At 38.7% G+C, this 16,555-nt stretch overlaps 1 protein-coding gene across 1 annotated transcript in view; it reads left to right on the top strand.

The window, feature by feature from the left end:
• FRAS1 (Fraser extracellular matrix complex subunit 1) overlaps positions 1-16,555 on the top strand; it is a 470,770-nt gene that overhangs the window by 314,711 nt on the left and 139,504 nt on the right. The window contains 1 exon segment of the mRNA XM_010384575.2: positions 13,107-13,285. Coding sequence (XP_010382877.2) covers positions 13,107-13,285 — 179 coding nt within the window.

Genomic DNA, 16,555 nt, shown 5'->3' with positions numbered 1-16,555 from the left:
GTGTCAGTTTAATTTCAAAGGTCAGGCTCTCAAACTCTGCCTTATATGCCTTCTGGAATATCACTAGAGTTCTTCTTGATGAGACTTAAAAAAAATTACATGAAAACATTTTTCAGTGTTCTCCAGTGTTACTTCTACTTCCAGCAAGATAGTCAAATATGAAAACCTGAGAAATTTACCATTATCATCATCTAGAAATGGTGGATAAAATTGACTGGGCACAGTGGCTCATGCCTGTAATCCCAGCACTTTGGGAGGCCAAAGCGGGCAGATCATGAGGTCAGGAGATCGAGACCATTCTCAGACCGTCCTGGCTAACACGGTGAAACCCCGTATCTACTAAAAATACAAAAAATTAGCCGGGCGTAGTGGCGGGCGCCTGTAGTCCCAGCCACTCAGGAGGCTGAGGCAGAAGAATGGTGTGAACCTGGGAGGCAGAGCTTGCATTGAGCCGAGATTGCATCACTGCACTCCAGCCTAGGTGAATGAGCGAGACTCTGTCTCAAAAAAACAAAAAAAAAAAACAAAAAAAAAGAAGTGCTGGTTAAAATTTAATAGGAATTATAAGGTGTTCGTAGCTGACTTCCCAAGGATAGAGAGAAATCGCCAGGTGCCAGCAACAAAGAAGGCACTGAAGGCCAGTTATTGCAAGAGCTAATAGCATAGCTTCTCCAAAAGGGGTTGGGCATGTCTCAATAACCCAGGGACTTGGGACTTAACGTCCACGCAGAGACAGAACATTGGAATCAAGATGCTGCATAAAGCCAGGACTCAGGAAGGACATGCCTTCAATTAAAAGGACAGAGTAGAAACAAGAAGCTCATCAGCACAGAGAGATGGCAGAGAAATCTGCCTCTTTCTTGGAGTCAGAGTAGAAAAAAAAAGCCTGGTGAAAAATTCAGAACTTTAGGCCTATTTTTCCGGTAAATCTCAGGTTAAATTAGACCACATGTCTTGTCTATGAAACCTGAAGCTGAGGTATTTTATGAAAATTAATCTCAGGCCGATGATACATCTTGGGTTCTTTATTGAAACTAGTAGAAACTACTACAGAAGGCCCCTCTCTGCTAAGCTACACAGGATTCTCAGAAGAAACCACTGAAGCTCAGAATTTAAAATTGTGGAATATGGGAGGTAACAATCTGTAGTACCATAACCAAAACAAGAAAGAAGATTAAAACCCCAAGAATTTCAAATGAAGTAACAGTCTTATAAAAACTATGAAATAAGCAGATTTGAAATGATTTAAAGTCATAAAAGAAGGAATTGAAACAGTGTGGAAATAACAACATGATACGAAAGTAAAGGAACAGGTAGATTTTTTTTAAATAACTACACTGATCATGTGAAAATGAAAATTATTGCCATTAAAAGTAAAAACTCACTTGGCATATTAAATAGCAGAGGAGTCTCAAATAAATAAATAAATAAATAAATAAATAAATAAATAAATAAATAAATAGCAGAGGAAGAATAATCTGTTTTTCCTCTGGGCTGTCAGTTTTTTTAAATTACATATTTTCTGTAGGGAGGAAAAAAGTTAACTTTTATTTAATTTAAAAGTAATTTTGATGTCCACAAAGACATTGAAAAGCCATCTAATCGAGAATGGGTGTTATAATTATAAAACGATCAGTCTAGCTGAGATGTCATTTATTATAGCAATGTAACCTTGGAAAAGGCAGGTATAAGGTCTTGTACCGTAGGTTTCTTTGAGAAGTTAGGCTAAATCATTAAAAAATTTTCAAAAAACACTTACACTAAAAAGTTGCAAAACTAGTACAAAAGCTCTTGAATACCCTTTACTTATCTTCCCCTAATGTTAATGTCTTGTAACTATAGAACAATTATTGAAACCAGGAAATTAACACTAATACGATACTATTAATCAATTCACAGGCCTTATTCAAATTTTGCCAGTTTTTCCACCAATGCCCTTTACCCAATCCAGGATCTCAAATTACACTCATTTGCCATGTCTCCTTGGTCTCCTCCAATCTGCGACACACACTTCCTCCGTCTTTGTCTTTTATGACACTGACTCTTTTGAAGAGTGCTGGTTAGATATTTGTAGACTATCACTGAATTTGTCTTAGTCTGAGGATGATTTCTCATGATTGGGTTAAGGTTGTGCTTTTCCCCCTTTCTCAGTGCACCATCAGGAGGTATATAATCTCACTATGTCTTATGGCAGGTGATGTTAACTTTGATCACTTGGTTAAAGTGGCGTCTATCAGATTTTTCCATTCTAAAGTTACTATTTTTCCATTTGTAATTAGTAAATTTCCTGTTCTCATTGTACTTTCAACTACTGATTGTAAGCCAGGTATTTTTAAAGTCCTTTTCATCTCTAAAAATCTATGACTCTTTTGATGTATTAAATTCTCTACCTTTATCTTCATCAGTAAAAGACAAAAAATTAAACCCCCAAATTCCCTAGAAACAACACAATATTCCATTAAGTCTTAAACAAAACAGTGCTGAATTAAATGGTTTTTAAGCAGATAGAAGTTTGCCATTTTAGTTTGATAAATATCACGTAGGCTTTATTGTGATGCTTTCCTGCTGTAACTCTTTTAATTAACTTCTTCCTATGAACATGATCTTTCCGTGTATCCAGAGCCCCCTATTACTAATAATCAAATCACGTTACCTAGAAACCATTCAAGAGTGAAATTGGTGGTGGGAACTAGAAGTCCACTTAACACAACTCTGCTTACATCTATCAGTCCCAATTATGTAAATTTGTGGAGACTTTACCTTGTACTTCCTCATCACTTAAGAAAGTTCAAGCTGGACTTTGGGCTTTTCGTGAAGAGCTGACGCCTTGAAACAGAACCAAATGTAAATTGTTTGTTTGGTATGTGCATGAAGGACCTGAGTTCAACCACTTGCAGACTCACCACCATTTTCAGATACAGATGTTCCTCAACTTACACCCTGTTAAACTCATCGTAAGTTGAAAATATCGTTAATTGAAAATACATTTAATACACCTAACCTACCGAACATCATAGCTTAGTCTAGCCTACCTTTTTTTTTTTTTTACCATTATTTATTTATTATTTATTTATTTATTTATTTTTTTATTATACTTTAAGTTCTAGGGTACATGTGCATAACGTGCAGGTTTGCTACATATGTATACTTGTGCCACGTTGGTGTGCTGCACCCATCAACTTATCAGCACCCATCAATTCGTCATTTATATCAGGTATAACTCCCAATGCAATCCCTCCCCTCTCCCCCCTCCCCATGATAGGCCCCGATGTGTGATGTTCCCCTTCCCGAGTCCAAGTGATCTCATTGTTCAGTTCCCACCTATGAGTGAGAACATGCGGTGTTTGGTTTTCTCTTCTTGTGATAGTTTGCTAAGAATGATGGTTTCCAGCTGCATCCATGTCCCTACAAAGGACACAAACTCATCCTTTTTTATGGCTGCATAATATTCCGTGGTGTGTATGTGCCACATTTTCTTAATCCTGTCTGTCACAGATGGACATTTGGGTTGATTCCAAGTCTTTGCTATTGTGAATAGTGCTGCAATAAACATACGTGTGCATGTGTCTTTATAGCAGCATGATTTATAATCCTTTGGATATATACCCAGTAGTGGGATGGCTGGGTCATATGGTACATCTAGTTCTAGATCCTTGAGGAATCGCCATACTGTTTTCCATAATGGTTGAACTAGTTTACAATCCCACCAACAGTGTAAAAGTGTTCCTATTTCTCCACATCCTCTCCAACACCTGTTGTTTCCTGACTTTTTAATGATTGCCATTCTAATTGGTGTGAGATGGTATCTCATTGTGGTTTTGATTTGCATTTCTCTGATGGCCAGTGATGATGAGCATTTTTTCATGTGTCTGTTGGCTGTATGAATGTCTTCTTTTGAGAAATGTCTGTGCATATCCTTTGCCCACTTTTTGATGGGGTTGTTTGTTTTTTTCTTGTAAATTTGTTTGAGCTCTTTGTAGATTCTGGATATTAGCCCTTTGTCGGATGAGTAGACTGCAAAAATGTTCTCCCATTCTGTAGGTTGCCTGTTCACTCTGATGGTAGTTTCTTTTGCTGTGCAGAAGCTCTTTAGTTTAATGAGATCCCATTTGTCAATTTTGGCTTTTGCTGCCGTTGCTTTTGGTGTTTTAGACATGAAGTCCTTGCCCATGCCTATGTCCTGAATGGTACTACCTAGATTTTCTTCTAGGGTTTTTATGGTATTAGGTCTAACATTTAAGTCTCTAATCCATCTTGAATTAATTTTCATATAAGGAGTAAGGAAAGGATCCAGTTTCAGCTTTCTACTTACGGCTAGCCAATTTTCCCAGCACCATTTATGAAATAGGGAATCCTTCCCCCATTTCTTGTTTCTCTCAGGTTTGTCAAAGATCAGATGGCTGTAGATGTGTGATATTATTTCTGAGGACTCTGTTCTGTTCCATTGGTCTATATCTCTGTTTTGGTACCAGTACCATGCTGTTTTGATTACTGTAGCCTTGTAGTATAGTTTGAAGTCAGGTAGCGTGATGCCTCCAGCTTTGTCCTTCTCACTTAGGATTGTCTTGGCAATGCGGGCTCTTTTTTGGTTCCATATGAACTTTAAAGCCGTTTTTTCCAATTCTGTGAAGAAACTCATTGGTAGCTTGATGGGGATGGCATTGAATCTATAAATAACCTTGGGCAGTATGGCCATTTTCACGATATTGATTCTTCCTATCCATGAGCATGGTACGTTCTTCCATTTGTTTGTGTCCTCTTTGATTTCACTGAGCCGTGGTTTGTAGTTCTCCTTGAAGACGTCCTTTACATCCCTTGTAAGTTGGATTCCTAGGTATTTTATTCTCTTTGAAGCAATTGTGAATGGAAGTTCATTCCTGATTTGGCTCTCTGTTTGTCTGTTACTGGTGTATAAGAATGCTTGTGGTTTTTGCACATTAATTTTGTGTCCTGAGACTTTGCTGAAGTTGCTTATCAGCTTAAGGAGATTTTGGGCTGAGACAATGGGGTTTTCTAAATATACAATCATGTCATCTGCAAAGAGGGACAATTTGACTTCTTCTTTTCCTAACTGAATACCCTTGATTTCTTTCTCTTGCTTGATTGCCCTAGCCAGAACTTCCAACACTATGTTGAATAGGAGTGGTGAGAGAGGACATCCCTGTCTTGTGCCAGTTTTCAAAGGGAATTTTTCCAGTTTTTGCCCATTCAGTATGATATTGGCTGTGGGTTTGTCATAAATAGCTCTTATTATTTTGAGGTACGTTCCATCAATACCAAATTTATTGAGTGTTTTTGGCATGAAGCGTTGTTGAATTTTGTCAAAAGCCTTTTCTGCATCTATTGAGATAATCATGTGGTTCTTGTCTTTGGTTCTGTTTATATGCTGGATCACGTTTATTGATTTGTGAATGTTGAACCAGCCTTGCATCCCAGGGATGAAGCCCACTTGATCATGGTGGATAAGCTTTTTGATGTGCTGCTGAATCCAGTTTGCCAGTATTTTATTGAGGATTTTTGCATCCATGTTCATCAGGGATATTGGTCTAAAATTCTCTTTTTTTGTTGTGTCTCTGCCAGGCTTTGGTATCAGGATGATGTTGGCCTCATAAAACGAGTTAGGGAGGATTCCCTCTTTTTCTGTTGATTGGAAGAGTTTCAGAAGGAATGGTACCAGCTCCTCCTGTACCTCTGGTAGAATTCAGCTGTGAATCCATCTGGTCCTGGACTTTTTTTGGTTGGTAGGCTATTAATTATTGCCTCAATTTCAGAGCCTGCTATTGGTCTATTCAGGGATTCAACTTCTTCCTGGTTTAGTCTTGGGAGAGTGTAAGTGTCCAGGAAATTATCCATTTCTTCTAGATTTTCTAGTTTATTTGTGTAGAGGCGTTTATAGTATTCTCTGATGGTAGTTTGTATTTCTGTGGGGTCGGTGGTGATATCCCCTTTATCATTTTTTATTGCGTCTATTTGATTCCTCTCTCTTTTCTTCTTTATTAGTCTTGCTAGCGGTCTGTCAATTTTGTTGATCTTTTCAAAAAACCAACTCCTGGATTCATTGATTTTTTGGAGGGTTTTTTGTGTCTCTATCTCCTTCAGTTCTGCTCTGATCTTAGTTATTTCTTGCCTTCTGCTAGCTTTTGAATGTGTTTGCTCTTGCCTCTCTAGTTCTTTTAATTGTGATGTTAGAGTGTCAATTTTAGATCTTTCCTGCTTTCTCTTGTGGGCATTTAGTGCTATAAATTTCCCTCTACACACTGCTTTAAATGTGTCCCAGGGATTCTGGTATGTTGTGTCTTTGTTCTCATTGGTTTCAAAGAACATCTTTATTTCTGCCTTCATTTTGTTATGTACCCAGTAGTCATTCAGGAGCAGGTTGTTCAGTTTCCATGTAGTTGAGCGGTTTTGATTGAGTTTCTTAGACCTCAGTTCTAGTTTGATTGCACTGTGGTCTGAGAGACAGTTTGTTATAATTTCTGTTCCTTTACATTTGCTGAGGAGTGCTTTACTTCCAATTATGTGGTCAATTTTGGAATAAGTGCGATGTGGTGCTGAGAAGAATGTATATTCTGTTGATTTGGGGTGGAGAGTTCTATAGATGTCTATTAGGTCCGCTTGGTGCAGAGATGAGTTCAATTCCTGGATATCCTTGTTAACTTTCTGTCTCGTTGATCTGTCTAATGTTGACAGTGGAGTGTTGAAGTCTCCCATTATTATTGTATGGGAGTCTAAGTCTCTTTGTAAGTCTCTAAGGACTTGCTTTATGAATCTGGGTGCTCCTGTATTGAGTGCATATATATTTAGGATAGTTAGCTCTTCCTTTTGAATTGATCCCTTTCCCATTATGTAATGGCCTTCTTTGTCTCTTTTGATCTTTGAGGGTTTAAAGTCTGTTTTATCAGAGACTAGGATTGCAACTTCTCCTTTTTTTTGTTCTCCATTTGCTTGGTAGATCTTCCTCCATCCCTTTATTTTGAGCCTATGTATGTCTCTGCATGTGAGATGGGTCTCCTGAATACAGCAGACTGATGGGTCTTGACTCTTTATCCAGTTTGCCAGTCTGTGTCTTTTAATTGGAGCATTTAGTCCATTTACATTTAAGGTTAATATTGTTATGTGTGACCTTGATCCAGCCATTATGATATTAACTGGTTATTTTGCTCGTTAGTTGATGCAGTTTCTTCCTAGCCTCGATGGTCTTTACATTTTGGCATGTTTTTGCAATGGCTGGTACCGGTTGTTCCTTTCCATGTTTAGGGCTTCCTTCAGGGTCTCTTGTAAGGCAGGCCTGGTGGTGACAAAATCTTTAAGCATTTGCTTATCTGTAAAGGATTTTATTTCTCCTTCACTTATGAAACTTAGTTTGGCTGGATATGAAATTCTGGGTTTAAAATTCTTTTCTTTAAGAACGTCGAATATTGGCCCCCACTCTCTTCTGACTTGTAGAGTTTCTGCCGAGAGATCTGCTGTTAGTCTGATGGGCTTCCCTTTGTGGGTAACCCGACCTTTCTCTCTGGCTGCCCTTAAGATTTTTTCCTTCATTTCAACTTTGGTGAATCTGGCAATTCTGTGTCTTGGAGTTGCTCTTCTCGAGGAGTATCTTTGTGGTGTTCTCTGTATTTCCTGAATTTGAATGTTGGCCTGCCCTACTAGGTTGGGGAAGTTCTCCTTGATGATATCCTGAAGAGTGTTTTCCAACTTGTTTCCATTTTCCCCCTCACCTTCAGGCACCCCAATCAGATGTAGATTTGGTCTTTTTACATAATCCCATACTTCTTGCAGGCTTTGTTCATTTCTTTTTCTTCTTTTTTCTTTTGGTTTCTCTTCTCGCTTCATTTCATTCATTTGATCCTCAATCGCTGATACTCTTTCTTCCAGTTGATCGAGTAGGTTACTGAAGCTTGTGCATTTGTCACGTATTTCTCGTGTCATGGTTTTCATCTCTGTCATTTCATTGATGACCTTCTCTGCATTAATTATTCTAGCTATCAATTCTTCCACTCTTTTTTCAAGATTTTTAGTTTCTTTGCGCTGGGTACGTAATTCCTCCTTTAGCTCTGAGAAGTTTGATGGACTGAAGCCTTCTTCTCTCATCTCGTCAAAGTCATTCTCTGACCAGCTTTGATCCGTTGCTGGTAATGGGCTGCGCTCCTTTGCAGGGGGAGATGCGCTCTTATTTTTTGAATTTCCAGCTTTTCTGCCCTGCTTCTTCCCCAACTTTGTGGTTTTATCTGCCTCTGATCTTTGATGATGGTGACGTACTGATGGGGTTTTGGTATAGGTGTTCTTCCTGTTTGACAGTTTTCCTTCTAATAGTCAGGACCCTCAGCTGTAGGTCTGTTGGAGATTGCTTGAGGTCCACTCCAGACCCTGTTTGCCTGGGTATCAGCAGCAGAGGTTGCAGAAGATAGAATATTGCTGAACAGCGAGTGTACCTGTCTGATTCTTACTTTGGAAGCTTCCTCTCAGGGGTGTACTCCACCCTGTGAGGTGTGGGGTGTCAGACTGCCCCTAGTGGGGGATGTCTCCCAGTTAGGCTACTCAGGGGTCAGGGACCCACTTGAGCAGGCAGTCTGTCTGTTCTCAGATCTCAACCTCCGTGTTGGGAGATCCACTGCTCTCTTCAGAGCTGTCCGACAGAGTCGTTCACGTCTGCACAGGCCTCTGCTGCTTCCCCTTTTGTTGTTTAGCTGTGCCCTGTCCCCAGAGGTGGAGTCTACAGAGACAGGCAGGTTTCCTTGAGCTGCTGTGAGCTCCACCCAGTTCGAGCTTCCCAGCGGCTTTGTTTACCTACTTAAGCCTCAGCAATGGTGGGCGCCCCTCCCCTAGCCTCGCTGCTGCCTTGCGGTTAGATCACAGACTGCTTTGCTAGCAATGAGGGAGGCTCCGTGGCTGTGGGACCCTCCCAGCCAGGTGTGAGTATAATCTCCTGGTGTGCCCGTTTGCTTAAAGCACAGTATTGGGGTGGGAATCACCCGATTTTTCAGGTGTCGTGTGTCTCAGTTCCCCTGGCTAGGAAAAGGGATTCCCTTCCCCCTTGCGCTTCCCAGGTGAGGCAATGCCTCGCCCTGCTTCAGCTCTCTCTGGTCGGGCTGCAGCAGCTGACCAGCACCAATTGTCCAGCACTCCCCAGTGAGATGACCCTAGTACCTCAGTTGAAAATGCAGAAATCACCAGTCTTCTGTGTCGCTCGCACTGGGAGTTGGAGACTGGAGCTGTTCCTATTCGGCCATCTTGTTCCGCCCCCCAGCCTAGCCTACCTTAAATGTGACCAGAATATTTACATTAGCCTAGAGTTCGGTAAATCATCTAGCATAAAGCATGTTTTATAATTAAGTGTTTAATATCTCATATAACTTATTAACTACTGTACTGAAAGTGAAAAACAATGGTTTTGCCCCATTGTAACTTCAAAAACTTATAAGTCAAACTACTGAAACTCAGGGAGTATCTGTATAAATTTAGACAACTTGATTAATACTTGTATCCATAGCTGCTTACTTCGATTTGAAAGTAGATATAATGAGATGATTTTAATGAAGTAACTTGAGAATCATTTGAAGGAGAACCTGATTTAACCTAACACATTGGCAATTCCAAATTATTTATCATAATGTAAGTTGCGTTAATATGAATGATCTCAATCTCAAAATGATTCATGGGGATTCAAATGATATTCCAATTCTTAATACCTACTAAGTCTTCCCTTCAAAATTATTGGTTAAAATATAGACTTCAGTATAAAGGAAATCCCCAATAGAGATCATTTTCTGTTTTTTAAACTTGGATTTTCATATGTTTAAAGTATTATCTCTTTGTAATCATATTATGATTAAAGCATAGGTGAGGTACTACAGAAAAAAAAAAAAAATGGTTAGCTCTCAGAGAATCCCACAATAGGCTGATATTTCTCCTTGTCCACTCATGGACTTGTCAGAAAGGCACCTGTGTTCAGCATGTCCAGTACTGAACCCTTCGTCTTCCCTTCAACCTCCTCCACCTTCTGTATGATTGATGGCCAGTAGTGGCATCCAGTCCCCCAGCCCAATAGGTGATTCTCGTTGATGCCTTCCTCTTCATCCTTTGCAGGAACATTTGTCAAGTTCCATTGCTCCCACTTCCTCAGTAACTCTTGCATCTGTGTTTCTTTCCGGTCTAACCTCTGTTGTCTTAGTTCAGGTTCTCATCTCTCCTCTGGATTTGGCAGTAGTCTTGTAATGGGTTAAATCATCTATATAAATGTTAGCTACTGTTGTTATCACTTTTATAGAATAAAGTCCAGCCCCTTTAACAGGACTGTCAACTCTTATAGGCTTTCTATATTCTGACCATGTGTTGTGTGTTCTAAATCGATTCATGTCATTCACCTACTGGAAAACTCACAGTGACTCCCAGTTGCTTATGGGGCTAATCTTTGGAGTAGGAGCTGCATCTTGCCTAGCTTTGAATCCCTCCATTCCTGAAGGGCCTGTCACAGTCATTAGTACTTAGTGGGTACTCAATGACTATTTATTGAGTTAAAATGAATGGGATTAGCAAATACCTTACGATTCCTGTTAATCTGTATGACATAAAAGTGATTTTTTTACATAAAAATTTAGGTTTGTTTCATTAGGGCTTATTAGGAAAATTCTGCTTTGCTTTTTTATCATAAAGCAGAATAACTAGGAAATCAGCATTTGAATGTTTTCTACTCTCCACATTTTCATTGTGGAAATTTTCTTTCACAATGTTTTGCAACTGTACTCACATCATAAACAGTCCACATCCTAGAAATCTATATTTATTAACAGCATCTTAGGAATGGAAGTTGAACCAGAGAGAGAAAGGTAATGGAATTTTTTTTTTACTTGAGTACAAATAAGTTATAATACAAGAAAGAAAACTACAGTGAGTTGATTCTGCATATGATTATATAAAAAGTAGCATAGTCATGTTTCTCTCTTATTTTGGTATTTCATTACCATCCAGGATATTATGCTTGTTCTAAATTTGAATTTAGTGCATATAAATATTAGAATGAGTGTCTGCATTGAGTAAGAAAACAAATTTCTCTAGGGTAATCAAAATGTGCCATCAATTGCCCATTATGTCTAGTGTCTAGTGTATTAAGATTTGAGTATTCTCCTATGGAATATTTTAAAAATTGACACTCTATCTGTCTGTCTTTCTCTCTCCCTCTTCCTCACCCTCTCTCTCCCACTATCAGAGTGTTAGAGTGGCTTCTTTCAGGTTTATTGTTAGATGCATTTTCATGAGAATCTAGCTTCTGCTTGCAGCAGTTCATCCATTCTTCTGTTTGGTCTTCAATTGAAGGCATGGTCTCCCTGTGAAATTTTAATTGTTTCTATAACACTTCTGTATTTTCAGTCTCACTTTAAGAAGATAGAAGGTGAAAGTGAAGGTGCTTTAAGTGAAGAACAAGCAGTACAAACAGATTGCTGGTGATGGTGGTGTTTAGATTTATATTTCCTTGCCTCAGTTCTAATAAAGTTTAAAGAATTAATGAGGAGAAAACATGATAAGTTATTTAGCAGTGTAAATACTGATACATATTCACAAAATAATGGTGATTGGTAACAGAGCTTCATGACCAGCTTCATGATCAGATTCAAATCCCAGCTTATCAACTTAACATTTGTGTAACTTCTAACAGTTATTAAACTGTGAACCTAAAGACCTTCATGTGTAAAATGAAGACGATAATGGCATCATTCAGAATAATTAAATAGAATTAATGAGAAGTTTATTAGTCCATTTTCACACTGCTGATAAAGACATACCCGAGACTGGGAAGAAAAAGAGGTTTAATTGGACTCACAGTTCCACATGGCTGGGGAGGCCTCAGAATCATGGCAGGAGGAGAAAGGCACTTCTTACATGGTGGCAGCAAGAGAAAATGAGGAAGAGGCAAAAGGGGAAACCCCTGATAAACCCATTAGATCTTGTGAGACTTATTTACTATCAGGAGAATAGCATGGGAAAGACCGGCCCCTGTGATTCAATTACCTCCCCCTGGGTCCCTCCCACAACATGTGGGAATTCTGGGAGATACAGTTCAAGTTGAGATTTGGGTAGGGACACAGCCAAACTATGTGAAGAAAGATGACCAACATTATTTTTAAGCACCTGTGAGGTATATACTATTATTTTCTTTTTCCGAATGAGTAATGAAGGCTTACGCAACTTAAGGAAGCTCACTTAGCTAAAAGCAATGGAGTTGGGTTTGAATCACCACGTAGAATATAGTGGGGTACCTGCCATATGTCTTCCACTGTTACCTATTACAAGTTAAGCATCCCTAATCCAAAAATCTGAAATCTGAAATGCTCCAAAATCCATAACCTTGAAAGCACTGACATGATGACACAAGTGGAAAATTCTACCCCTGACCTCATGTGAAAAGTTACAGCCAAAACTTATTTTGTGCACAAAATTTATTTTTAAATATTATATAAAATTCCCTTCAGGCTAGGTGTGTAAGGTGTATATAAAACATCAATGAGTTTCATGTTTAGACCTGGGCCCTGAATCTAAGATATCTCATTATATATATAAGATATCTTATAAAAAATCTGAAATCTGAAACACTCTGGTCCTAAGAATTTCAGATAAGAGATATTGAACCTGTATTACTATCATTGGACAGAATTCTCTCATGAAAATTTTCCACTGAATTGTTTCTAACTTTCCATTATGTTTTCACTAAAAACTTCCTGGCTGGAAACCATTTCTGTTACATTGAAAGTTGTGCATAGAAATGAATCCATTCAATGCCCGGTATTTGAATATTTGTCTATAGTATTCGCTGCTATCTGGGTCTCCTTATGTAATTTTTAATACATAATAAGTCAGTAACTTCACACATGAATTGTCCTTGAATGACTTTTAGTTCTTTTAGCAGGAAGCCTGAGAATTCTGTTTCTAAAGGATTCAATACTATCTATTGAATTATGTGTTAACATCCTCTCCTTCACCTTAGATAAAAATAAAGAAGTACATCTTTTCTTTTTAGTTTTAGAAAACAAATGAGTAGTAGGAAAGGAGGTAAGGGCTCTGACTTTTCCTAGGGAACCTCACTAACTGTGTGGCCTGTGCCTTCGTAGGGGAGGTGGTCCTTCTGGTGAATATGCCTGCAGACAGCCCTGCAGATGAAGGGCAGCACCTGCCTGATGGGAGGACGGCTACCCCCACCAGCACCTTCACCCAGCAGGACATCAATGAAGGCATCGTATGGTACAGGCACTCAGGAGCCCCAGCCCAGAGCGACTCCTTCCGCTTCCAGGTACTCTCTGCTTCCTGACTTCTCTGAAGTCTGATGAATCCAATAATCCAATCACTCTTATTTATAATCACCTTGAGTAATTTTCTGCAGTTGACAGGAAATCACGTTTGGGGGATGTGTTGGTCCATTTTCATGCTGCTGATAAAGACATACCCGAGACTGGGTAATTTACAAAGAAAAAGAAGTTTAGCGGACTTACAGTTCTGTGTGGCTGGAGAGGCCTCACAATCACGGTGGAAAGTGAAAGGCATGTCTTACGTGGCAGAAGGTGAGAGAGAATGAGAGCCAAGTGAAAAGGGAAACTCCTTATAAAACCATCAGATCTCGTGAGACTTACTCACTGCCAGGAGAACAGTATGGGGGAAACTGCCACCGTGATTCAGTTATCTCCCATCGGGCCCCTCCCACAACATGTGAGAATTATGGGAGCTATGATTCAAGATGAGAATTGGATGGGGACCCAGCAAAACCATATCAGTGGAATTCCCTACAAAATATAATTCATAGCATTAGTTTTTTTAATTTGTCAGTTCAGATATATGTGTATATTTACAAGCAGAGTTATCCACAACCAAGATGTTTAGGTTAGATAATGGCCAAAGTGTTCAGAAAAAAAACTCTTTAAAATATAAAAAAATACTACATGGAGAAAAAAAATCTTACCTTCTAGTTTTGAATGTTCTTGAAAAACTTACTGTCTTGTGATAAGATCATGGGCCTATAGCCAAACTCAACAGGTTTAGGTGTCAGTTCAGCCACTTACTAGCTACACAACTTTGGGCAAATTACTTGAGCAAAACTTCTGTGCTTCATTTTCCTTGTCTATCAAATAGGATTATTGTGAGGATTTAATGAGTTAATACATATAGAGTACTTAGAATACTGCCTATCACATAGTTAGCATTATATTAAGGGTTTGTTATTGCCATTTGTAAAAATCAGTCAAATACCAGACCGTAAGGAGACCTTCAGTAGATTAAAGAACAAGAATTTTACTGCATAGGCTGGGCACGGGGGCTCACGCTTGTAATCTCAACACCTCGGGAGGCCAAGGCAGGCAGATTGCGTCAGTCCAGGAGTTTGAGACCAGCTTCGGCAACATGGTGAAACCCTGTCTTGACAAAAAATACAAAAATTAGATGGGCACGGTGGCAGCTAGGCAGAAGGATCACTTGAGCCTGGGAGGTAGAGGCTGCACTGAGCCATGATCATGCCGTTGCACTCTAGCCTGGATGACAGAGCGAGACCCTCCCCCCCAGCAAAAAAAAAAAAGAAAAGAAAAAGAAAAAAGAAAAATTATATGCATATGTTCTCTGGCTATTATAAATATAATTATAAATTATAAATTAATCATAAAATGATAAACAAAAATTCAGGCCACTTGGAATATTTTAAATGGTCTCTTCAATAATTACTAGGAAATTCCTTAAAGAAAATCAGAACAGCAAACACTTAAGAAATATTGATGAGGAGGAAATAACCTATCCAAACTTAAATCATATGGACAAAATTGTACTCAGAAGAAAATTGATGGGCTTAAGCGCTTATTATTGAGCAAGAAAGCATTAAAATACATGGACAAAATATTTAACTCTAGAAGCCAGAGAACTACAAGGGAAACCTAAGGAAAGCAAAAGGAAGGAATTAGTAGAGATAAGCAGAGGAATTGGTTAATTATAAAATGCTAGAAATGACAAACAAATACAAAACATGATTCTTTCAAGATCAATAAAATTAGGAAGACCTCCGACAAGCATGATTTAGAAATAAAGAATCATACAGAAATACAAAGGAATAAGGAATTATGAATGAGAAAGAGTGTTTAAGCATGGATACCGAGAAGAATTTGGTAAAGTGTCAGAGAAAATATCTATGTTTATGGGGAACAGCCAAAGCGGTGTCAGGGCCTCTCAAAGTCTGAGTCTTTTTCTTTGTCTAGGAATCCAGCTGGCGCTCAACTCACCCAGCTCACCTTGTTAAAATGATCATTCATTCTGCTTCTGATGTCTGGCATGTACATCTTCATCGCCTGACTAATTTATATTGTGTAAAAGATGTGCTTTTCCAGAGAGCAGGTTGAGATAAATTTGGAAACCATTAAAATGAGATTATCCTGAGCACATTGAATGTCCAATGAGTGAGCAAACATTGGGTGCCCTTTGCCCAAGTTAACTTTTCATTTTTAGCACCTGGAGACTGCAGCAGTCATCAAAGAATGAGTCAGAATGAAGGCAAAGACCTCAATCAAAAGAAGTCACCTCTGCAAACTAGAATCCTCAGATCTGCCTTTGCCTTCGTAGGGTCAGGAAGGAGAATGTTATCCATATGGAGCACTTCCCTGGAAGCGGAATCTAAGTAGCTGCTCAAAATAATATTTGATGACTTTTGTAATTTGGTTACTGAGTAAATAAAGCAAATAAAGTTTTAAAAATAATAAAAAATAAAATAACAAAAAATAGTGATTAAAAAAAAAAAGTCTCACTGGGTGAAGCCATCCAGTTGAATGAACGTTATTACTTACAAAGTGGTTTCCTTTACAGAGCCTTCACACATTTTGCTCAAAATGTGTTTAGAACTCCTATGTGAAATTGCCTTCAAAATGTGTGGGATATTCTTTAGAATATCCTCCATAGTGGCAGTGTATCATCTTTTGGAAGTGGTTTAAAAAATACAGCTAAATAGTCAAAAGTCAGACTAAGGTCTGGTGAGAAAAAGAGTGGTAATTATTTTGGGTTAAAGTGGGGAATAATTATGAAGTAATGGGCTCAGAGTTTCTGTATGATTTGTAAACTTTGTCTGAAGGCATTCCAAAGTATGCATTTTGAACACTGACAGCATCTTCGTTGGAAATATGAAACAACCCTCTGGGATTATGTTCTCCTGATGTAAAAGTTTTGGCATGTTTATTGTAAAAGTCTCATTGTTTTATAGGCATACCTCATATTTTGATTTGAAGTGAGATAGACACTACAGCTAGGTGCTAACATAAGTTGTTAGCAAGTTTTCCCATTCATCATTTTACTGTCCCTAAAGGATTTCAAACTTTAAATATATCCTGTCCTAATAATTCTTTTTCTTTTTCCTTTTTTTTTTCTTTAAAGCAGAAAATGCAGTATAATGAGTTGCGTGGATTTTTTTTTTTTTTTTTTTTTGAGACAGAGTTTCACTCAGTTGCCCAGGCTGGAGTACAGTGGTGTGATCTTGGCTCACTGCAACCTCCACCTCCCCGGTTCAAGTGATTCTCCTACCTCAACCTCCCAAGTAGCTGAG

Source organism: Rhinopithecus roxellana, chromosome 2 (genome assembly GCF_007565055.1).
Source record: "Rhinopithecus roxellana isolate Shanxi Qingling chromosome 2, ASM756505v1, whole genome shotgun sequence".
Classification (NCBI taxonomy): domain Eukaryota; kingdom Metazoa; phylum Chordata; class Mammalia; order Primates; family Cercopithecidae; genus Rhinopithecus; species Rhinopithecus roxellana.
This window is presented reverse-complemented; position numbering and strand designations above follow the sequence as displayed.